Here is a 23946-nt window from a genome sequence, read left to right as displayed (position 1 = left end):
ACACGGAATTGGGTCTAAAGGTCTGAATACTTATGTAAAAAAGGCATTTCTGTTTTTCAAATCACCTATTTTCGCTTTGTTTTATTTTTTAATCAATTGTAGATTAAGGCTATAACATAAAATTGTGGAAATAGTCAAGGGGTCTGTATAATTTCCAAAGGCACTGTATTCCCTGTATAAAAGAAGGACATACAGTATTTTAGATAATGTACTGTATGATAAAGGCTTGAGTGTGCAGCACTAATAGTCCTATAAAGGGATCCCGCATTGACTTTGCATATTCATCAGCCTCGTGCTTATCATATTGGAGTGATTATCTTTACTATTGATCATCTCTTGTGGTGGTGCTGCATGAAATTAAAGCAATTAATGAGGAAAAACTAATGAGGGTGGTGGACAGTCATGCAAATTCACAAACAGCAGACAGAAACCAAGAGCCGCCTGCAGGTGTTTGATTCTTGGCATCCCTGCTAGATACCCAAGATGTAAAGTCAGAATACAATTTACCTTCAAATACGATGTGTTCATAAAAAAAAATCTCTGACAATAAATAGCATCGGAATGTTTTGTTGCCAGGAGGGGTAGCCGGTGTGGCAGCGGGTGGTGGGTGGGCGGGCGGGCGGGCATCAGAGGTTTAAAAAGGCCAAGTAAGATCAAGGAAGCGAGATGCATTCGCAAAGCTCTCTAAGCTCATATCAGTCATGACAGACCAGAGATCTGAGATTTGTCTAGATTTCCTCCCCTAAATAAAAAGTGATTAAGGCTATATCCAGATCCTCGAGGGAGCAAGGTGGAAAGTTCACAGCATCAAGATACACTGTGTTACTTTAAACAAATACCCTGAGGCATAAACAATGACAGAAATAACATTGTGGCAGATGACTTTGTGAACTATTTCAGTAGGATTGAAACATACTGTAGTGTGGACTGCCAAACAATGGTTAGGATCTTTGATGGTTCACCTTTCACTATCAATGTATAGTGAGTATTTAAACATTAAGAAAACCTGCTCCTTCCATGACATGGACTGACGTCATTTCCTGTCACAACTTGTGGACTTGTTTACATGCTGCTGTGCGTTTAAAAAGAGACGTAAATACTTTGTGGCACACATCAGTCAAATACTTTCTATATAACAAACTTCACATCAGAATAGGCAACCTAAATTAATAATACATGTATGTGTGTTATATTTAACAGAGGAGGGAGTAAAATGTTGGCAAGCAAGATTTTTTTTTCCCCCTTTTATTTAACTAGTCAAGTCAGTTAAGAACACATTTTTATGTACAATGATGCCTAGGAACAGTGGGTTAACTGCCTTGTTCAGGGACAGAACAACAGATTTTTACCTTGTCAGCTCTGTGATTCAATCGAGCAACCTTTCGGTTACTGGCCCAACGCTCTAACCACTAGGCTACCTGCCGCCCGAACAACCACAGAACAACTAGGGCTGAACTTTTATCCTTACACTTTCAAAAATTCGAGTCAAATAAGACATAGGAGAGATGCCGAATTTTGGCAAAGAGATTTATTTATAAACTAAAATAAAATATGTATCAGATTTAAGTACGGGCGACATGGGCGGCATCCTGCCGGGGACGACACCGGGCGCCCACGGGTGCATTAAAGCAAGAACAGCCACATACACTTGAAACAAATAGCCAAACCGAAAACTGCATACAAAAATGCTTTCTGCTACTAAGATCAGTGAAATGTAGGCTAAACGGACAAATCTCATATAGCAAGCTAGTCGCAGCACTGAAGAACACGAAGGGGGGGGGGAGGGGGAGATTTTCGGCACAACACCGGCCGCCGGACAATCTCAATCAAATCAAGTCAAATTTTATTTCTCATGGCTTCTGGAAGGAAATTCTGTCAGAATGCTCAACCGGTGTCGCTCATTCAGTCGACAGAAACTTTCAACTGGTTCTCCCCATCTGACTTCTCAGGTCTCTCCTCCACCCGTTACGGGGTTTGAGATGCCGAAGCCTCCCCACCATTAGCTCTGACAAATTGAAAACCCTAGTCATTGGCGACTCCATTACCTGCAGTATTAGACTTAAAAAGAATCATCCAGCGATCATACACTGTTTACCAGGGGGCAGGGCTACAGACGTTAAGGCTATTCTGAAGATGGTGCTGGCTAAGGCCAAAACTGGCGAGTGTAGAGAGTATAGAGATATTGTTATCCACTTCGGTACCAACAACGTTAGGAAGAAACAGTCAGAGGTCACCAAACGCAACATAGCCTCAGTGTGTAAATCAGCTAGAAACATGTGTCAGCATCGAGAAATTGTCTCTGGCCCCCTCCCAGTTAGGGTAAGTGATGAGCTCTACAGCAGTCTCACAACTCAATCGCTGGTTAAACTGTTTTCTGCCCCTCCCAAAAGATAGCATTTGTAGATAATTGGCCCTCTTTCTGGGACTCACCCAAAAACAGGCCTACTAAGGAGTGACTGACTCCATCCTAGCTGGAGGGGTGCTCTCATCTTATCTATGAACATAGACAGGGCTCTAACTCCCCTAGCTCCACAATGAAATAGGGTGCAGGCCAGACAGCAGGCTGTCTGCCAGCCTGCCAGCATAGTGGAGTCTGCCACTAGCACAGTCAGTGCGGTCAGCTCAGCTATCGCCATTGAGACCGTGTCTGTGCCTCGACCTGGGTTGGGCAAAACTAAACATGGAGGTGTGCGCCTTAGCAATCTCACTGGAATAAAGACCTCCTCCATTCCTGTCATTATTGAAAGAGATTGTGATATTTCACATCTTAAAATAGGGCTACTTAATGTTAGATCCTTCACTTCCAAGGCAGTTATAGTCAATGAACTAATCACTGATCATAATCTTGACGTGATTGGCCTGACTGAAACCTGGCTTAAGCGTTGATGAATTTACGGTGTTAAATTAGGCCTCTCCCCCTGGTTACACTAGTGACCATGTCCCCACCGCATCCCACAAAGCTGGAGGTGTTGCTAACATTTACGATACCAAATTTCAATTTACAAAAAAAATGACTGTTTTCGTCTTTTGAGCTTCTAGTCAAGAAATCGATGCAGCCTACTCAATCCCTTTTTATAGCTAATGTTTACAGGCCTCCTGGGCCATATACAGCGTTCCTCACTGAGTTCCTATTGGACCATGTAGTCATGGCAGATAATATTCACATTTTTGGTGACTGTAATATTCACATGGAAAAGTCCACAGACCCACTCCAAAAGGTTTTCAGAGCCATCATCGACTCAGTGGGTTTTGTCCAACATGTCTCTGGACATACTCACTGCCACAGTCATACTCTGGACCTAGCATGTCCCGTGGAATAAATATTGTACACGTACGCTACGGTCACAAAAGGCAGGCCTCCTTATTGTCCCTAGAATTTCTAAGCAAACAGCTGGAGGCAGGGGTTTCTCCTATAGAGCTCAATTTTTATGGATTCGTCTGCCTATCTATGTGAGAGACGCAGACTCGGTCTCAACCTTTGTCTTTATTGAAGACTCATCTCTTCAGTAAGTCCTATTATTGAGTGTAGTCTGGCCCAGGGGTGTGAAGGTGAACAGAAAGGCACTGGAGCAACGAACCACCCTTGCTGTCTCTGCCTGGCCAGTTCCCCTCTCTCCACTGGGATTTCCTGCCTCTAACCCTCTAATTTTCTACCTCACTTGCTTACTGGTGTTCTTCCATGCTGTAACTAGGAGGGGTGCGTCACTTGAGTGGGTTGAGTCTCTGACGTGATCTTCCTGTCTGGGTTGGGTTGCTGTCCCCAGTCCATCTGGTCATGCTGCTGCTTCAGTTTCAACTGTTCTGTTCATCGGACGTGCTACCTTGTCCCGGACCTGCTGTTTTTTACGCTTTACCGCACCTGCTGCTCAGCTATGAAAAGCCAACTGATATTAACTCCTGAGGTGCTGACCTATTGCACCCTCTACAATCACTGTGATTATTATTATTTGACCCTGCTGGTCATCTATGAATGTTTGAACATCTTGGCCAAGTTCTGTTTTCTCCACCCGGCACAGCCAGAAGAGGATTGGCCACACCTCAGATCCTGGTTCCTCTAGGTTTCCTCCTAGGTTCCTTCCTTCCTTTCTTTCCTTTCTGTTTTTCCTAACCACCATGCTTCTACATCTGCATTGCTTGCTGTTTGGGGTTTTAGGCTGGGTTTCCGTATAGCACTTAACAAGTCACATCGGCAAATGTAAAAAGGGCTTTATAAATACATTTGATTGACCTGGTGAATTCAGGGGAAAGCTATGATCCCTTATTGATGTCACTTATTAATTCCACTTCAATCAGTGTAGATGAAGGGGAGGAGACAGGTTAAGGACTTTTAAGCCTGTAGACAACTGAGACATGGATTGTGTATGTGTGCCATTCAGAGGGTGAATGGGCTAGACAAAAAATGTAAGTGCCTTTTAACAGGGTTTGGTAGTAGGTGCCAGGTGCACCGGTTTGTGTCAATAACTGCAACACTGCTGTGTTTTTCCATGGCCAACAGTTTCCTGTGTATCAAGAATGGTCCATCACTCAAAGGATATCCAGCCAACTTGACACAACTGTGAGAAGCATTGGAGTCAACATGGGCCAGCATCCCTGTGGAATGCATTTTTCACCTTGTATAGTCCATGACCCAACGAAGCGAGGCTGTTCTAAGGGCAAAAGAGGTGTGTGTGTGTGTGGGGGGGGGGTGCTACTCAATGTTAGGAAGGTGTTCTTAATGTTTGGTATACTGTGTATATTGTATCCCACTGTATAATGCAGACACCTCTTAGACTTTCCAAACATGTTCAATGAGTCAGGACTTCTATTGATAAAACATTATATTTTTCCTTTTATAATATAGGTATTTTACTGGCTCGTGTTATTGAACAGCACAATATTCTGAATACCCTTCTAGGGAATGCAGTAATAAACAGCAATACATTATATGGTTTCATATTCTGTGCTTATGAGTGCAACCTCCACCTCACACAGTCATCATGTACCTTTTTTTATTCAGACGAGAGCTCACTGCTCACTCTCAATCACCAGCAGCCCTGCATAGATTGGAATGAGCCAGCGATATCTCTGATTATCCTTCAGCCAACAGCGACAAGCCTGATCACACATTCAACAGTAAGAGCAGCTACGCAAGGAGCAGATTACCTGGGTTTTAAGTAGCTGCCTACCACTTATGAGTGAGAAGAGTCCAGCAGTAGCAGCACAAAAAAGCAGAAGTACCTCCCTGCATTCCAAACTGCACCCTGTTCCCTATACAGTACACTAGCTCTCTTTGACCAGCTCTGGTCAAAAGTAGTGTACTATTTAGGGTGCATCCCTCTTTTTCAATTCCACTTGTCATCATCATGAAGGGTCCTGTACCTACGTATGGCTCGGCTGCCTCCCTGGCCCTAGATGAGGTCCATTATTCAAAGTGACTGATCACTCTCTCTTCAGGGACTGGGGAGCTGTGCAAAGTGGCATATTGGGCCACAACGCCACAGAGAGAGGAGAGGCTGCGCAGGGCTAAATAAATGCACACATTAACATGCTCCATTAGCTTCACCTTGATTTGCTTGTAGTCTCCCACCTGCCTGTCCAACTGGGTTTTTGTACATTTAAGGCGATGCATATTCCTGGGCAGAGAACAGGGACATTCATCAGATTGGTATATAAAGGGGAACACTCTACATGATAGACTACAAGATCAGATTTATGATATTTTTTGTACATGCCTTTTAGTGGCTTTAAAATGAATGCTATGTTAACACCATTACCAATGGCTACAGCCAGAGACAGTCAGTGACATCCCACCTGCTGATCAAATGACCATATGACCCGAGGGGGCTTAGGAGAACTTGCACATCTTTCCAGCAGGACAGCCAGAATAAACAGGCAATCTGCATCCCAAATGGCACCCTATTCTCTACACTGTATAGTGTAACTATGGGCCCTGGTCAAAAGTAGTGCACTATAAAGGGAATAGGGTGTCATTTGGACAACAGACACAGTCTGTCCCTATGGGGTGTTGTTGAGGCTGACCAGAAGGTACAGTGGCTGGGCGGAGGAGTCATTTCATCCTCAAGGGGGAGAGATGCATTGCACAGCCCCCGGCCATGACCGTACTCCCACACCACCTTGATGCACTGCACAGCCCCGGCCATGACCGTACTCCCACACCATCTAGATGCACTGCACAGACCCAGTCATGACCGTAACACCGACACCACAAGGGGAAAACACCTATCATCCGGAACTTCAATAAAGAACATTTAGAATGTAGAACTTTAAATTCACTTCCCAAGTTGTTGTAGAAATGTGGGTGTATAAAACAGGTGGCTCTGGTTTTGAAATATAAACAGATCTGCAATAGACCAGACCACAACAGAAGAAATGTTTATATACTGTGTTTGTTTTTTACCACCATGAACTCAAATTCTGCCTGTGGTAAGAAAGTTGGGCTGATTCTGCCCCAATAGGTTAAAAGTTCCATCTTACCAAACACAAATGCTTTCATCTAACAATTGGGGGCAAAGGAAATATCTCCAACTTCACCAAAACCAACGGTCTTAAAAATATTTTCCCCAAACCTTTGACAGAGTTCAAAATAACAACCTGAAAAATATATTTTAATGGAATTCTGTTATATGGCTGGGATAAGTCTATTGGCTGTGGATTGTTTAGTTTAGAGAGAAGAAAGGACGCAATTCTCTGCTGGCACCTCTGGCTGGTGAGGATAGATAGTGAGTGACAGCTCTTAGGATGACAAGTCCTCAAACCTCAGTCAGGGAGAGATGTCTACACAGTAAACAGACTCACTCGTGTAACGCTGAATCGTTCACATAGAGTGGAAAATATACCATTTACTTGTCAGGCCTGAACCCATCTGTACTTGAAGGTATATTTCAGGTATATTTGAAATCAATAGAAAATCTAGAATTCATATAGCTACTCTGAAATATTTCACCCAGGTCAGGTATGCACGGAACATACTGAAAACAATTTGTATAGCTGTCTTTGAATGCTCAGACCATTAATTGTCAGCCATTTTAGGTCCCTTCCTTGGAGTTTCACACTTCTTCCTTCCCCCACTGTGTTGGAATGGAAAGCTGTGAATGAGTGGTGACGGCTACCAGGCTGTAGCCCCAGGGGGCTTCAACTAAGGAGCAGCCAGAGCAGAGGCCCCCTGGAGAGGGGAGTCCATCACAGGATCATTACCTGCCCATGACGGGAATGAATAATACTGTATGTCAAGACGAAAGACCCACCACCTCAACCCATATTCTTTCTTCCTACGGTCTGTGTGTGTCTCTACTTTACTGGGTATATGGACTTTACTTCCTTGAAGTCAGTTGGACTAAATTGGAAATAAACCCAGCTTGCTGCATATGAACTGAACTTTTTCTGTTGCTGGAATACCACCTATGAGGCTACAGTGGAAATGATCAGCCTGATCTTGACACCTAAAGGATTCCTGTGGAGACTGCTAGATGGACCCAGCGAGCACCATAGCCTATCTGCCAGAGCCCTCCATAAACACAGAGTGGGAAGGGTCACCAACGTTTATACTGAGCAGGACAGACTACATTCATAAGTCTTCATTTGGAGGTTTTTATTTGCCTAAATTAGCTAAAGAAATATTCAGCTATGCAGAACTGTAATGGATACACTGGGTTATTTATTACGCTTTTACCTCAGACGGTGGAAATGCGTTGTCACCTGTGCTCCCTCTCCGGTCTCTAGGTCACCAGGCTGTACGCTAGGGCGCACACCTGTCCCCAGCGGTACGCTCATAATGACACTCACCTGGACTTCATCACCTCCTTGATTACCTGCCCTTTATATGTCACTCCCTTTGGTTTCTTCCCCAGCCGTCATTGTTCCCGTTTCATGTTTTATTAATGAAATGTATTCACTCCCTGAACTTGCTTCCCGACTCTCAGCGTACATCGTTACAGAATGATGACTACCTGTGATGCCTCAGCCGGTTTGTAGGCTCCCATACCTCAGTGGGTTCGATCGGCTCCCATACCTCAGTGGGTTCGATCGGCTCCCATACCTCAGTGGGTTCGATCGGCTCCCATACCTCAGTGGGTTCGATCGGCTCCCATACCTCAGTGGGTTCGATCGGCTCCCATACCTCAGTGGGTTCGATCGGCTCCCAAGCCTAAACTGGGTGAACAGGTTCCTGTGCCTCAATTGAGGCAACCGGGGAGGTCTCAGCCGGCCGGTTCATCAGGTTTCTGCACCCCAGCAGAGGTGACCGGTCCGCTCCGGATCCCTGGGATTGTCCCTGTGGTTGGCGTCCTGCGGCTGGAGCCAAACGCACCGGGGAGGGGGTACAGTCATGTATGCTCTCTCCGACGCTCTAGGTCAACATGCTCCCGCGCCTCAGCCGGATCGTCAGGTTCCGGCGCCTTAGCAGAGGTGACCAGTCCGCTCCTGATCCCCGACATCGTCATCTTGGTCGGCGTCCTGCGGCTGGAGCCACGCGTCACGGAGGGGGTACTGTCACTTGTACTCCCTCAACGGCCTCTAGGTCACCAAGCTGCTCGTCAGGGCGCATACCTGTCACCAGCGTTACGCGCATATTGACACTCACCTGGACTTCATCACCTCCTTGATTACCTGCCCTTTATATGTCACTCCCTTTGGTTTCTTCCCCAGTCGTCCTTGTTGCTGTTACATGTCGGTGCGCTGTTTGTGTTTCTTGTTTTGTTCATTTATTAAATGTATTCACTTCCTGAACTTGCTTCCCGACTCTCAGTGTACATCTTTACATAGGTGGGGAAGGGTGGACAAGTAGCATAGCTAGAATGGTAAAGTTTGATGAAAGAAGCAAGATGAGGAAATAGGTGGGGACTGAAAGACAGACGATCATGAGTTGTGCTCTCACCTGGACTCTCCCTGATTTATGACCATGAACATCTCAGAGGTTGGGTCCTCAGCGATCGCCCCATGCGGTACCAGCAGGCTGACTCCTGCAAGACACAACAACAGGGTCAACAACTACAGTAGGGCGATATCCATATTTTCATACCGTTTCTGTACCTCACCGGGGTATACCGGAAATCCACACAAGGGGCGCTATTTACATATTTACACCCATAATTTAGGCAACAGGGATCTTGATCCAGGAGGGGATTGATGGGGGGGGATTCTCTGCTGTAACCAAGAAGCTTGTTCTTGACATCTAACCACTTAGCTAGCAAGTTAGCAAACCAAATGCATAGATGGAGCCCTGAGCTGGATAGTTATAACAGTGGCGTAGCACAGAGGCGCATAATATTACGTGTAAACACAGCCCCACAGCTTCAAAGCACAATTAATCTATTACAAACAATGCCATTTACCTTGTGAAATCTGAGCATACATAAAAACAAGACACAAACAATGCATAAAATCCTGTCTGGAACCTTAAAAAGGTTAGCAGGAGACTAGGGGATAGACAGAGATTCAATACCTACCTGTCTATAAACAGTAAAGGATGTGTTTTGCCGTCGTCCCGCCTGCCATCTCCCTACTGGCAAATCAACTAGTTAGCTTTCATTAAACCAACACCTGTCGCCTTGTCAGACATTTTACTGGTGATCGCTGTATAGGAGCCCTACAGGACCTGTTAAATCATCAGCGTGACAGGGAACCTTTGGAAGCCAAAATAAATAAACTCACATCTCACATAGGAAAAGCTTGAACATCATCAGTTTAAATCCCACAGGAGAGACTGATGACTAATATTGTATTGAAGGTTGTCTGTGTGTGCCTGTTCATGCGTGTGATCACTTGCGCTTGAGTGTGTAGGATATGTATCCACCCTGAAAGAAGAGACTGGCAGTTAGTGATAAGTGTTGGCCATGTATGGCCATCCATTGAGCGTTGTTATAGGTACTGCAGATTGTAGGTGTGAGTGATCCACTTGACTGCTCTGAGTCTCTCTACTCACACATCCAGGAGACTGCAGGAGCCTGATTTCACTGTGCCTCTCCAGTGGAACAGAGGGCTCTACACACACGAGGACCCAGGGGAGAGATGTCAGAGCTACAGTTCACATGGAACTGTTGATCCTGACAGCTGTGGCAGTGCTCATAAACTCATCTACCTCTACTTGAAGTTAGAGTCTATGGTAAGAGGCCTGACCCCTGTTTGCCTGGGAGAGCTGGTGGGAACGTATAGCAGTGTTCCCAATTTTAATTGCATTTTTTTATTGTTGGACATAAGACTGTAAAAACACCAGCAGATCAGCTCCAAGTGATTTTCATTTTGGAAATCTGTTCCAAAGTACTTCCACGCATAAGAGACGTGATCCTATACAAATGTAAGCAAGGTTTGAAATAATTACATTTTAGTGAAATATTATATCTGTTTGGGCTTCTTGTGGTCATTTTGCAGTCTATAAAAAATTGTCCCGCGGCTGAATCTAGTTGATGATCCCTGATGTAGAGGAATAACAAACATCTATACTAGCTCGCTATACAGTACTGTAGAAACATGCATTAGACTCTAGTGAGATTAAAGAAACCTGGAATGCATCCCAAATAGCACCATACTCCCTTTATAGTGCACTACTTTTGACCAGGAACCATAGGGCACTATATAGAGAATCGGGTGCCCATTTGGGATGCATCCCTGGTTTCACTAGCCATGACAGATTTACTAAGCCTACGTTTACTTTTAATTAGTCACGTGTATGCATGGTTTTGCTAAATTGAGAGCTTCATTTTCTCTTAGAATGGACACACTGAAAAAAAAATGCTATAATGAGACAATATTATCAGAGAGAAGCAATCAAAAAGTAGTCACGCCATCTGTCTTTATAAATCATGTACTGTACCTCACCAGTATTTGGCAACACCAACTGTTTAATTCTGCTTCAAACACAGCTTCAAGTGTAATTCAGAGTCTTGAAGCTCACCAGTATTTGGCACCACCAACCGGCCGCCCAGATGCCCAAACATGCCCGTGGTTCCCAGCTGATCTTTGGTGGGGTTGAGGTGGGGGCTGTTGGGGGTGAGCAGGCCCTTCTTGGTGCTCCGTCTCTCCACAGTGCTGTTGCTGTAGTCTCGGTTCAGCCCCCTGGGGAAGGTCTCAGGCGGATGGCCTTTGGCAGCATGGTACTCAGCGCGGTCGGCCACACCTAGTGAAACCATAAAGGAGCTCTGAACTTTGACCTTGATGTCTGGCAGGGGGTCAAAGAGCTCTTTGTTGTCTATGGAGTCCTGGAAGCAGATGGGGCTGCTATAGGTCCCACCCACTGTCAGGTCTGGCTGCAGAGAGGAGTTGAGAAGCAGTGGGTTCCCTAGAGAGATGAGAGATGCACACAGCCACATAGTCATTCAGTAATCTAAAACACCTACAGTTGAAGTCGGAAGTTTACATACACTTTGGTAGGAGTCATTAAAACTCGTTTTTCAACCACTCCACACATTTCTTGTTAACAAACTATAGTTTTGGCAAGTCAGTTCGGACATCTACTTTGTGCATGACACAAGTAATTTTTCCAACAATTGTTTACAGACAGATTATTTCACTCTATCACAATTCCAGTGGGCTAGAAGTTTACATACATTAAGGTGACCGTGCCTTTAAACAGCTTGGAAAAATTCCAGAAAATTATGTCATGGCTTTAGAAGCTTCTGATAGCCTAATTGACGTCATTTGAGTCAATTGGAGGTGTACCTGTGGATGTATTTCAAGGCCTACCTTCAAATTCAGTGCCTCTTTGCTTGACGTCATAGGAAAATCAAAGAAAAATCAGCCAAGAAAAAAATTGTAGACCTCCACAAGTCTGGTTCATCCTTGGGAACAATTTACAAATGCCTGAAGGTACCACGTTCATCTGTACAAACAATAGTACGCAAGTATAAACACCATGGGACCACGCAGCCATCATACCGTTCAGGAAGGAGACGCGTTCTGTCTCCTAGAGATGAACGTACTGTGGTGCGAAAGTGCAAATCACTCCCAGAACAACAGCAAAGGACCTTGTGAAGATTCTGGAGGAAACCAGTACAAAAGTATCTATATCCACAGTAAAATGAGTCCTATATCAACATAACCTGAAAGGCCGCTCAGCAAGGAAGAAACCACTGCTCCAAAAACCCCATAAAAAAGCCAGACTACGGTTTGCAACTGCACATGGGGACAAAGATGATACTTTTTGGAGAAATGTCCTCTGGTCTGATGAAATAGAACTGTTTGGCCATAATGACCATTATTATGTTTGGAGGAAAAAGGGGGATGCTTGCAAGCTGAAGAACACCATCCCAATGTGAAGAACAGGAGTGGCAGCATCATGTTGCACTTCACAAAATAGATGGCATCATGAGGGAGGACAATTATGTGGATATATTGAAGCAACATCTCAAGGAATCAGTCAGGAAGTTAAAGCTTGGTCGCAAATGGGTCTTCCAAATGGACAATGACCCTAAGCATAGTTCCAAAGTTGTGGCAAAATGGCTTAAGGACAACAAAGTCAAGGTATTGGAGTGGCCATCATAGCCCTGACCTCAATCCTATCGAGAATTTGTGAGCAGAACTGAAAAAGCGTGTGCGAGCAAGGAGGCCTACAAACCTGACTCCGTTACACCAGCTATGTCAGGAGGAATGGGCCAAAATTCACCCAACTTATTGTGGGAAGCTTATGGAAGGCTACCTGAAATGTTTGACCCAAGCTAAACAACTTAAAGACAATGCTACCAAATACTAATTGATTGTATGTAAACTTCTGACCCACTGGGAATGTGATGAAATAAATAAATCATCCTCTCTATTATCATTCTGACATTTCACATTCTTAAAATAAAGTGGTGATCCTAACTGACCTAAAACAGGACATTTTTACTGGGATTAAATGTCTGGAATTGTGATTTGAAATGTATTGGACTAAGGTGTATGTAAACTTCTGACTTCAAATGTAGCTCTCTCTGCAGGAGCCATAGGTTGAAGTCAAGTGCACTGAGCACTCTCTGTGAACTGATGGAAAATAGGCTTTTAGTGTGAATAATATGCCAATCTAGTTGACGAACACAGAGTTACAGTACAGGTAAATAACCTGGACATGAGATACGGTAGATATTCAGGCCATGGCTGAGCCATAGTCACTGGTCAGAGGTAAATGTAACTACCAAGCATACACAGCTTGATCTCCATGATCCATCTGTTTGAGTCAGTTCCTCTCTGTACACAAAGTCACCCTCCTGGAGGACACAGTCTTTCTCTGTCTGTGGGCACAGCACATGGCTGGGGCTGTGTGCTTGTGCATAAGTGTGTGTGTGTGGCTGGGAATGGGCTGAGGGGTCTGTGACGGTGACCGTCCTGTAAGTGAGGGGAGTCCTTCAGCTCACAGCATGGACCCAACAGGCCAAGGAGGGGCGTCTTCAGCCACAGCCATTAGACGCCTGGCCACACTGCCAAACACTGTGTGCAGCTATCTGGCACATCCAGACATTAGGGCCCCAGGACTCCCTGTGCCACGATAACAGCAGTCAAAAAGTAATTGCTGCCCAGCTGCTGCCTGGTGAGGGGTGGAAGGCAGGAGGCTAATGTTGTTTTATTTTTAGGGAAATCGTTAATTACTGGAGGGCTTGATCTGTGTTGTGCTTCAGGGTGTTTCCACTGCAAGACTAACTAGAGGGTATTCAGGGTGTTTCCACTAGAGGTCGACCGATTATGATTTTTCAACGCCGATACCGATTATTGGAGGACCAAAAAAGCCGATACCGATTAATCTGCCAATATTTTTGTTGTTGTTGTAATAATGACAATTACAACAATACTGAATGAACACTTATTTTAACTTAATATAATACATCAATAAAATCTATTTAGCCTCACGTAAATAATGAAACATGTTCAATTTAGTTTAAATAATGCAAAAACAAAGTGTTGGAGAAGAAAGTAAAAGTGCAATATGTGCTATGTAAGAAAGCGAAGGTTTCAGTTCCTTGCTCAGAACATGAGAACATATGAAAGCTGGTGGTTCCTTTTAACATGAGTCTTCAATATTCCCAGGTAAGACGTTTTAGGTTGTAGTTATTATAGGAATTATAGGAATATTTCCCTCTATACCATTTGTATTTCATTAACCTTTGACTATTAGATGTTCTTATAGGCACTTTAGTATTGCCGGTGTAACAGTATGGCTTCCATCCCTCTCCTCGCTCCTCCCTTGGCTCGAACCAGCAACACAACCACAACAGCCATCATCGAAGCAGCGTTACCCATGCAGAGCAAGGGAAACAACCACAGGCTCAGAGCGAGTGAAGTTTGAAACGCTATTAGCGCACGCTAACTAGCTAGCCATTTCACTTCGGTTACACCAGCCTCATCCCGGGAGTAGATAGGCTTGAAGTCACAAACAGCGCAATGCTTGACGCACAACGAAGGGCTGCTGGCAAAACGCACGAAAGTGCTGTTTGAATGAATGTTTATGCGCCTGCTTCTGCCTACCACCGCTCAGTCAGATGCTTGTATGCTCAGTCAGATTATATGCAACGCAGGACACGCAAGATAATATCTAGTAATATCATCAACCATGTGTAGTTAACTAGTGATTATGATTGATTGTTTTTTATAAGATAAGTTTAATGCTAGCTAGCAACTTACCTTGGCTTACTGCATTCGAGTAACAGGCAATCTGTTGTTCTGCCCCTGAACGAGGCAGTTAACCCACCATTGCTAGGCCGTCATTGAAAATAAGAATGTGTTCTTAACTGACTTGCCTAGTTAAATAAATAATAATTTTTTTAAACCGGGAAATCAGCACCCAAAAATACTGATTTCCGATTGTTATGAAAACTTTAAATCGGCCCTAATTAATCGGCCATTCTGATTAATTGGTCGACCTCTAATTTCCACTGCAAGACTAACTACAGGGTATTCAGGATGATTCCACTGCAAGATTAACTACAGGGTATTCAGGGTGTTTCCACTGCAAGACTAACTACAGGGTATTCTGAAGCTGCGTGCTGCTTCTCGTAACTTCATTGTCTAGTCTAGTGCCTGAAAATTATGAAAGTCCAAAATGTAACAATATTAAAAGCTATTGCTCTGCAATCAAAAACCGAGGATATAATGGGACATGTTACATTTGACGGAACTGATATAAAGAAATGGAACAGTGTGGTGCAATGAGAAGTAATGTTTTGTTACTGATTGGTGGGGATTTGTTACTGATTTCAGTAGACATAGAACAGGGAAATTCAGCTTCACAAGCCCTGGACAGATAGATAATGCATTTCAGTAGACATTGCTTAAGCTTTCAACCTGACATGTGAACAGCCATGTGCATTTTTCTTCTTCTATCAGTGGAGAAAAATCAGATTATCGCTTGAGTGTGGATCTTAAACATGGTGGATCAAAATGGAATTGTGGAGGAGGTTGGATGAAAGAAGTTAATGAAATGGACCTCACGTTGAATACCTTGAGGGATATGTTTGGAATTGGATCTCTGATTAAAAATCCTTCACGGCCAGCCATAATGCAGGGAGACAGGGTCAGGCCTAAAGACTCATTCACCACTCTGCCTTAAACCATGTCATGGCAGGAGCGATGTCAGGCATTAAGGGCCGTTTTAAAGCAATCACAAGGCATGAAAAGCTACTGATTCATAAAAGAACACACATGAGTAAAGCTATGTTTTTCTCTCAATGTGTATAACCGGACGTTATTGGGCTTATAAAAAATCTACCGGAATAAGGTAAACTGGAAAAAAAACAGGTCAAGCATAATAAAATACAAGCTATTCGTTAGCCTCCCCCCCTTCCTCTGTAAAATGAGAATCCATAGCTGAAATGAGAAAGCAGAGAATATGGGCTATATTTCAGAGGCTCATTTAGCAGGCTGACGGAGAAGGGAATAGAAGAATGGAGTGATGGTGGCCGGTGGAGGGCACAGCAGGCAGCTCCTGAAAACCTGGCCTATTTAAATACGATTGATGGCCTGCTGGATGTAGCCCGGCACCGTCCCCCAGCTCCCCAGCCTCCCCCTCCCTGGCGTGTGGTGAGGTACATGCATGACTTCCCAGGCCTTGGGAGCATAGGATGTGCATGGCTCCGGCAGGGCTTTTCACAGCGCTGTCACAACTAGACAGAATTTATCACCCGCCGCTGTGATGGCTATCACTTCTGCTAACCCAGAAGTGTCACTGACAGTAATATCAATGCATGTAGCAAGGCTGCCTGGGACAAGCCACAGACCCAGACACATATGAGCAGAAATTATTTCTGTGCACAACAAAAATTGAATTGATGTTCACTATTCCATGCTTTACACATTTATCCATCAGTGAATTTGGCTGGGGCTATCTGACGACAGGGAAGGGGGTTTGGTTGCTTCACAGTCAAATGTGTGTGGTCTGCAGCCAGGGGTTCACAGGAAGTGTCCTTCAACAATTGATAACCTATGTCTGCAATAACAGAGCATCTGGTCTATCAAAATAGAAGGACAGATCCTTTCAGTGATCATGAAAATATAAATCCTAGGCAGATGTGCAGGATAATGCACCGTGCTGCCTCAATGCCAACACATGCAATCTATCACCAGCAGCGGCAGCAATCCTAAAGGAACCTTGACAAACTCCTGCCTGCTGTTTGGCCTTGTGTGAGACAGGGCATACAGTGACAGGCAGCGCTAGCTCACCTTGTCTGGTGGTCTTGAAGTTGAAAGACTGGAAGCCCCCGGTAAGCGCGGACGAATCGATGACATCAACGCCATAGTCGCTCTGGTTTTTCCGGTACAGCATGACAGCCACCACAAGGACAGTCACAGCTATGATCCCCGCCCCCAGCCCAGAGTAAAGAGCCACGTCGTTGGAGCCATCCATACCTGGTACATACAGAAACAACAGTCTCACTGGATGTATGCTTAGCGTAAGGTATCATGTGTAAGAAGCTTAACTAAGGCAGAGTAAAGAGACATTGAAAAGGGACATGAGAGAATGGTGGTGGTAGTGATTCTAATGTGGTAACATTATTGGGCATCTTAAATATTAGATGACATGTTCTACAGTATACTGGTTTTGCATTGTTTTAAGGAGCTTTTGGAGAGTGAATTCCTTTTAAAGCAGTGTGCTGGCTGTACATCTCAACATACCCTTTAACTGCTCAACTGACATGCTCCTCTTCTCACCACACACAGGACTAGATGGATTTTTTTTGCCTCTACACCGCTGTTACACAAGACATTCATAAAGCTAACAGTGAGACGGAGGGAGGTATAACTGCTTTCAGACACACTAGTATATATCCCATAAATATATGGTACATACTAAACTACATAGTATGACCAACTGGTCACCGTCTGACAGTGACAGGAAATGAACCGAGGCAAATTCATTTAAAGGAGCTCCGTTATGAAAATTAAGAGCCATGTGTCCTCTGAAACACAACCCTGCCTAGCCAGACTGCTTCTTGACACACTGCCCACTTAACCCAGAAGCCATCCACACCAATGTGTCAGAGGAAACACCATACAGCTGGTGACTGAAGTCTGAGTGCATGCGCATGGCCACCACAAGGAGTCACTAGAGCACGATGGGACAAGGACATCCAAGCCAGCCAAACCCGGACGACGCTGGGCCGCCTCATGGGGATCCCGGTCGCTGCCGGCTGCGGCACAGCCCGGGATCGAACCCAGATCTGTAGTGACGCCTCTAGCACTGCAATGCAGTGCCTTAGATCGCTGCGCCACTCGGGAGGTCCTCAACTCAATGATTTGACCCAGAATGTGTTGCAAACCCAGGCAACAACCACCCAAGCACACATTATGTGAGTGAGCCTGTCTGTCAGCCTAATGAAGGCTCATTACAGACACTGCTGCAGTTCCAGTCAAGGTACTGCTGACAATCATTTCAGCAGGTGTCAGGCGGTATATGCACGGGGGAGAGATTATCTGATCTGAGACCCACCAGAGAATACAAGTGAGGAATCACTGCAAATTGGTCAAATTATCTTGTTTGCAATAATTACACTCCATTAATCACCTACAATATAGCACATGTTCAGTTGTCACAAGAGATCAATCTCTCGGCTCAATCCGAGAAGGAAAGCCCGTTGTGATGTCACACTTGTGAAAAGTGGACAGTTGAGTGATGGAATGGTAGAACATGGTTCTAATTCTGTTCAGAACCTGACTACAAGATTTTTTGATGGGTGTGATGGCTGTGTAAAATGCAGGTAAATTAAAGTTAACCAAGTAGGTAGCTGTCAAAAATAGGTGCCCATAACAAAAACTGCTAATACTCTGATTCTGGACCCTGAACGTTCATCTAGTGACAATTTGGTCATTTTTATGCCTCAGAAATTAGGTCAAGAGTTTGGGGTTGAAGATAAAAGAAATGCAGAAAGGAAGGACTCACTTTGAGGTTTAACATCATGCAGCAGCTTTCCATCTGCAAAGACAGAGAGAATGTGAAAAGGAGAAAGAGACGAGGTGATTAAACACCAGCCCTGACTGTGTCACAAATGGCGCCCTATTCCCTTTATGGTGCACTACTTCACTACAAAAGTAGTGCACTATAAAGGGAATAGGTTGCCATTTGGGACACATCCCGAACAAGGTGATTAAACGCCAGCCCTGTGTGAGTGAGGTATCCTACTAGTGCATGTCTTTCAATCATGTGGAGATGCCCTACCACTGAGATATACAGATACAGACTGCCCAGATAATGATGACATCATTACCAGACTCAAATCAACATGGATAAAAGTGGCCACGGGAGAGATTGGCAAATGGGTCTGAAAAATACTTTGATCATGATCATATCTCTCCTTCACAAGGAGGAAAAGAAAAGGGTCAAACATTTTTTTACAATTTATGATTACCAATGGAAAATTGGAGCTAAACAATGCTTCTTTTGTACCGAAGAAACCCAAAATAACAATCCTACTTTGTAAAACATACTGTTGGCTCTCTTTCTTTATTGCCAGCCAGACAGACAGAAAGGGCAGACAGACAGGAAGGGCAGGCAGACAGGAAGGGCAGGCAGACAGACAGACAGACAGACAGACAGACAGACAGACAGACAGACAGACAGACAGACAGACAGACAGACAGACAGACAGACAGACAGACAGACAGACAGACAGACAGACAGACAGACAGACAGACAGAGCAGACCGACAGACAGGAAGGGCAGACAGACAGGAAAACATGAAGGGCAGACAGCCAGACAGGAAGTGCAGACAGAGACAGACAGACAGGAAGGGCAGACAGACAGGAAGGGCAGACAGACAGACAGACAGACAGACACTGTATATACAGTATATATACAGAGTGAATTCGGAAAGCATTCAGACACTTTGCCTTTCACATTTTATTACGTTACAGCCTTATTCTAAATTGCTTAAATAGTTTTTTCTTCCTCATCAATCTACACACAATACCCCATAATGACAAAGCAAAAGGTTTTTTACCTTTTTTTGCAAATGTATTAAAAATGTAATATCACATTTACATAAGTATTCACCCTTTACTCAGTACTTTGTTGAAGCACCTTTGGCAGCGATTACAGCCGCGAGTCTTCTTGTATTTGGGGAGTTTCTCCCATTCTTCTCTGCAGATCTCAAGCTCTGACTGGTTGGACGGGGAGGCTCGCGACCACTGTACAGCTATTTTCAGGTCACTCCAGAGATGATAAATCGTGTTCAAGTCCGGGCTCTGGCTGGGCCATTCAAGGACATTCAGAGACTTGTCCCGAAGCCTCTCCTGCGTTGTCTTGGCTGTGTCCATAGGGTCGTTGTCCTGTTGAAAAGGTGAACCGTTGCCCCAGTCTGATGTCCTGAGAGCTCTGGAGCAGGTTTTGATCAAGGATCCCTCTGTACTTTGCTCCGTTCATCTTTCCCTCCATCCTGACTAGTCTCCCAGTCTTTGCCGCTGAAAAACATCCCCACAAGATGATGCTGCCACAGCTATGCTTCACCGTAGGGATGGTACCAGGTTTCCTCCAGACATGACGCTAAGAATTCAGGCCAAAGAGTTCCATTTTAATTTTAATTTGAACTTTTTAGTCATTTTCATGTAGAGTTGATTGTGTGTTTGGATTATTGTCTTGCTGCATAACACAGCTGTGCTCCAGCTTGAGATCACAGACAGATGGCCTGACATTCTCCTCAAGTTTGCCAAAAAGGAAATGGAAGCACCTGGATGTTCATCAAGTTTTGGAAGAATGTTCTATGGGCAGATGAGTCAAACATGGTAGGTAGTGTGACAAGCCAAGACAACGCATATTGTAAGAAATGTGCAAACATTTCTAAAAACCTGTTTTTGCTTTGTCATTATGGGCTATTGTGTGTAGATTGCTGAGGATTTTTATTTATTTAATCAATTTTAGAATAAGGCTGTAACGTAACAGCCTTATTCTGAAAATGATTAAATATTCCCTAGACATTTTAGCAAATTTCTTAAACAGGCAAAACAAAAATACCTTATTTACATAAGTATTCAGCCCATTTGCTATGAAACTGGAAATGAAGCTCAGGTGCATCCTGTTTCCATTGATCATCCTTGAGATGTTTCTACATCTTGATTTGAGTCAACTTGTAGAAAATTCAATTGATTGGACATGATTTGGAAAGGTACACACCTGTCTATATAAGGTGCCACATTTGACAGTGCATGTCAGAGAAAAAAAACAAGGCATGGGGTTGAAGGAATTGTCTGTAGAGCTTCGAGACAGGATTGTGTCGAGGCACAGATCTGGGGAAGGGTACCAAAACATTTCTGCCGAATTGAAGGTCTCCAAGAACACAGTGGCCACCATTTTTAAATGGAAGAAGTTTGGAACCACCAAGACTCTTCCTAGAGCTGGCCGCCCGGCCTCATGGGTCTCCCGGTCGCGGGCCCGATGGTCACTCTGACAGAGCTCTAGAGTTCCTCTGTGGAGATGGGAGAAACTTCCAGAAGGACAACTATCTCTGCAGCACTCCACCAATCAGGCCTTTATGGTCAAGTGGCCAGACGGAAGCCACTCCTCAGTAAAAGGCACATGACAGCCCACTTGGAGTTTGCCAAAAGGCACCTACAGACTCTCAGACCATGAGAAACACGATTCTCTGGTCTGGTGAGACCAAGATGGAACTCTTTGGCCTGAATGCCAAGCGTCACATCTAGAGGAAACCTGGCACCATTGGTGCACAACTGAGGACAAGTACATTAGAGTGTCTAGTTTGAGAAACAGACGCATCACAAGAACTCAACTGGCAGCTTCATTAAATAGTACCCGCAAAACACCAGTCTCAACGTCAACAGTGAAGAGGCGACTCTGGTATGCTGGCCTTCTAGACAGAGTTACAAAGAAAAAGCCATATCTCAGACTGGCCAATAAAATAAAATATTTTAGATGGGCAAAAGAACACAGACACTGGACAGCATTCCGGAGTCACCTCTTCACTGTTGACGTTGAGACTGGTGTTTTGCGGTACTATTTATTGAAGCTCCCAGCTGAAGACTTCTTTCAAACTAGACACTCTAATGTACTTTTCCTCTTGCACAGTTGTGCACCTGGGCCTCCCACTCCTCTTTCTATTCTGGTTAGGGCCAGTTTGCACTGTTCTGTGAAGGGAGTAGTACACAGCCTTGTACAAGATCTTCAGTTTCTTGGCAATTTCTCGCATGGAATAGCCTTCCTTTCTCAGAACAAGAATAGACTGACAAGTTTCAGAAGGAAGGACTTTGTTTCTGGCCATTTTGAGCCTGTAATCAAAACCACAAATGTGGATGCTCCAGATACTCAACTAGCCTAATGTCAGTTTTCTTGCTTCTTTTAATCAACACAACAGTTTTCAGCTGTGCTAACATAATTGCAAAAGGCTTTTCTAATGATGAATAAGCCTTTTAAAATTATAAACTTGGATTAGCTATCACAGCGTGCCATTGGAACACAGGAGTGATGGTTGCTGATAATGGGCCTCTGTACGCCTATGTAGATATTCCATTAAAAATCAGCTACAATAGTCATTTACAACATTAACAATGTCTACCCTGTATCTTTGATCAATTTGATGTTAATGCTAAAAATGTGCTTTTCTTTTAAAAACATGGACATTTCTAAGTGACCCCAAACTTTTGAATGGTAGTGTATGTGATTTATTTTTAGCCTGGTAATTAGTGTCACAGTTTGAGCCCCATTTCAAAAATGCAAAAGTGGCACTAGTTTACAGTTGAGTAGACAAATGTGTAACTCTCAATATTTAATTAAAAACCTTTCATTGTGCAACATTCACGAGAGTTAATCATATTATCGGTGATGCATTTGATGAAATTGCACATCTGTTACAAAATCTCTTTGACAACTGTGGTCAGAACTTCCAAACTGTGGTCAAAACTGAATGCACCCTCCATGTCTTCAGTGATAGCTATGCTCTCGTGATGCAGGGGGACGCATCGCATGAACACTACAGGAGGGATTACCATAGTGTTATCATGCACAGAGCTCTAGCAATGTGGACTTCATTTCAGTGTGTGTATTTATCCAACAAATCCCTGTGTGGCAAGCTGTTCATATGTGTTAATGACGGGTCCTGTTGTGATCAGTGTAATGGAGATGTGGCTTATGGAGATGACAGTGAAGGTTAGGACCGCAATCTAGAAAGGAAAGAGAAAGGAGTAAGGGACTTACTCTGGGAACACATTCCTCCAGTGCAGTTCTCTGTGGTGTCGCTGGGCCCATCACACATCTTGCCCCTGTGTCTGGGTGGTGGATCATTGCACTCCCTCCTACGCTGGCGCTCACACTGCACACTGCACAGCGTCCACGCGCTCCACTCCTCCCAGCCACCATCAACTGTGAATGAGGAAATGGAACACGAACACAGAGACAGAACAGAAGGTGAGGCGCTGGTCCATCTCAGAGCATATTCACTCCACATTAACCCTCAGGTTCTTCTCACATAATGGGAACGCTCTTCTTTCCCCCATGCAAAATGTGAAATTAAACCCCTTGATGTAGCCGTGCATGGTTATACTCAGGTTCCTCTGTCGTCTGTGTTATTTGATCTAGGAGGAACCCATCATGCACAGATAACTAATATTGGTAGACCATACGGTGCCAAAAGAGATTTCTTGGCAGAGTTTTGCGGAGACCGTAATCCGTCTCTATGCACAATCTCTGGAGAACAACGCAATTTATTTTGTAGCGTTCCATGAGTTCTAAAAGCACTCTGCGCTACATTCTTTCAGTTTTCTTCCCAGCTAATTTAATGCAAATGTATGTTTTTATATGATGCAGAGAATACAGAGTGTGTTTGGGTTGACCATGTTAGTGCATACATATTGTGCTCTTGCCAGATAGCTTCTTCCCTAACCAATCCAGTCTCTCCCTTGTGATTGGCTTTTGAAGACCGTTACAGTAAGTAAGACTGAGAACTATTACAAACTATTTTCTGGGACAGGAAGACACAGAAGAGATACATAACAGCAGCAGCAAACAACATACAGTGGGGTCCAGAATTATTATTATTTCTATTGTTTGTTCCCTCGATAAAGATGAGCAAAAAAAGACTCAAATAAATCAAAGAAATACTGACCTATATTGTATTTTTTTTTAAATATATATTTTTCACAATTATATTATTTTATACTAATAGTCAGAGAAAAATATTTTGTTAAACAAGTAATACAAATAAAGATCTACAAAAGGTCAAAATGATTAGATCTCCCGTTTTCAATACTCCAGCAACCTCCCCCTGCGAGGACAACGACACTGAGCCCCTTTCTAAAATATTTTATGAGGTTGGAGAACACATTGGGAGGGATCTTAGACCATTCCTCTATACATAATCTTTCCAGGTTCTTAAAATCCTTTGTCTGTGCTTATGGACTACCCTCTTCAATTCAAACCAAAGCTTTTCCATGGGGATCAAGTCCGGAGACTGAGATGGACATTGCAAAATGTTGATTTTATTGTTAATTTACTGTTTTGATGTGTGCTAGGGTTTATTGTCTTGTTGGAAGATCCACTTGCGGCCAAGTTTC

At 44.0% G+C, this 23946-nt stretch overlaps 1 protein-coding gene across 3 annotated transcripts in view; it reads right to left on the bottom strand.

The window, feature by feature from the left end:
• Positions 1 to 23946, bottom strand: part of LOC109896107 (netrin receptor UNC5D-like) — a 228927-nt gene that overhangs the window by 18640 nt on the left and 186341 nt on the right. Inside the window, exons 7-11 of one of the 3 annotated variants that reach the window (XM_020490361.2) lie at positions 22592 to 22756; positions 18332 to 18364; positions 16615 to 16800; positions 10889 to 11272; positions 8873 to 8957 (exon numbers count right to left, since the gene is read on the bottom strand). In XM_020490361.2, the coding sequence (XP_020345950.1) occupies positions 8873 to 8957; positions 10889 to 11272; positions 16615 to 16800; positions 18332 to 18364; positions 22592 to 22756 (853 nt within the window). The remainder of the gene's footprint in view (positions 1 to 8872; positions 8958 to 10888; positions 11273 to 16614; positions 16801 to 18331; positions 18365 to 22591; positions 22757 to 23946) is intronic. The other 2 variants (XM_020490363.2, XM_020490362.2) reach the window with 2 other exon arrangements.

The sequence above is a fragment of the Oncorhynchus kisutch genome, linkage group LG8 (genome assembly GCF_002021735.2).
Source record: "Oncorhynchus kisutch isolate 150728-3 linkage group LG8, Okis_V2, whole genome shotgun sequence".
Classification (NCBI taxonomy): domain Eukaryota; kingdom Metazoa; phylum Chordata; class Actinopteri; order Salmoniformes; family Salmonidae; genus Oncorhynchus; species Oncorhynchus kisutch.
The sequence above is the reverse complement of the archived record's forward strand: the minus strand, read 5'-3'. Positions and strand labels throughout refer to the sequence as shown.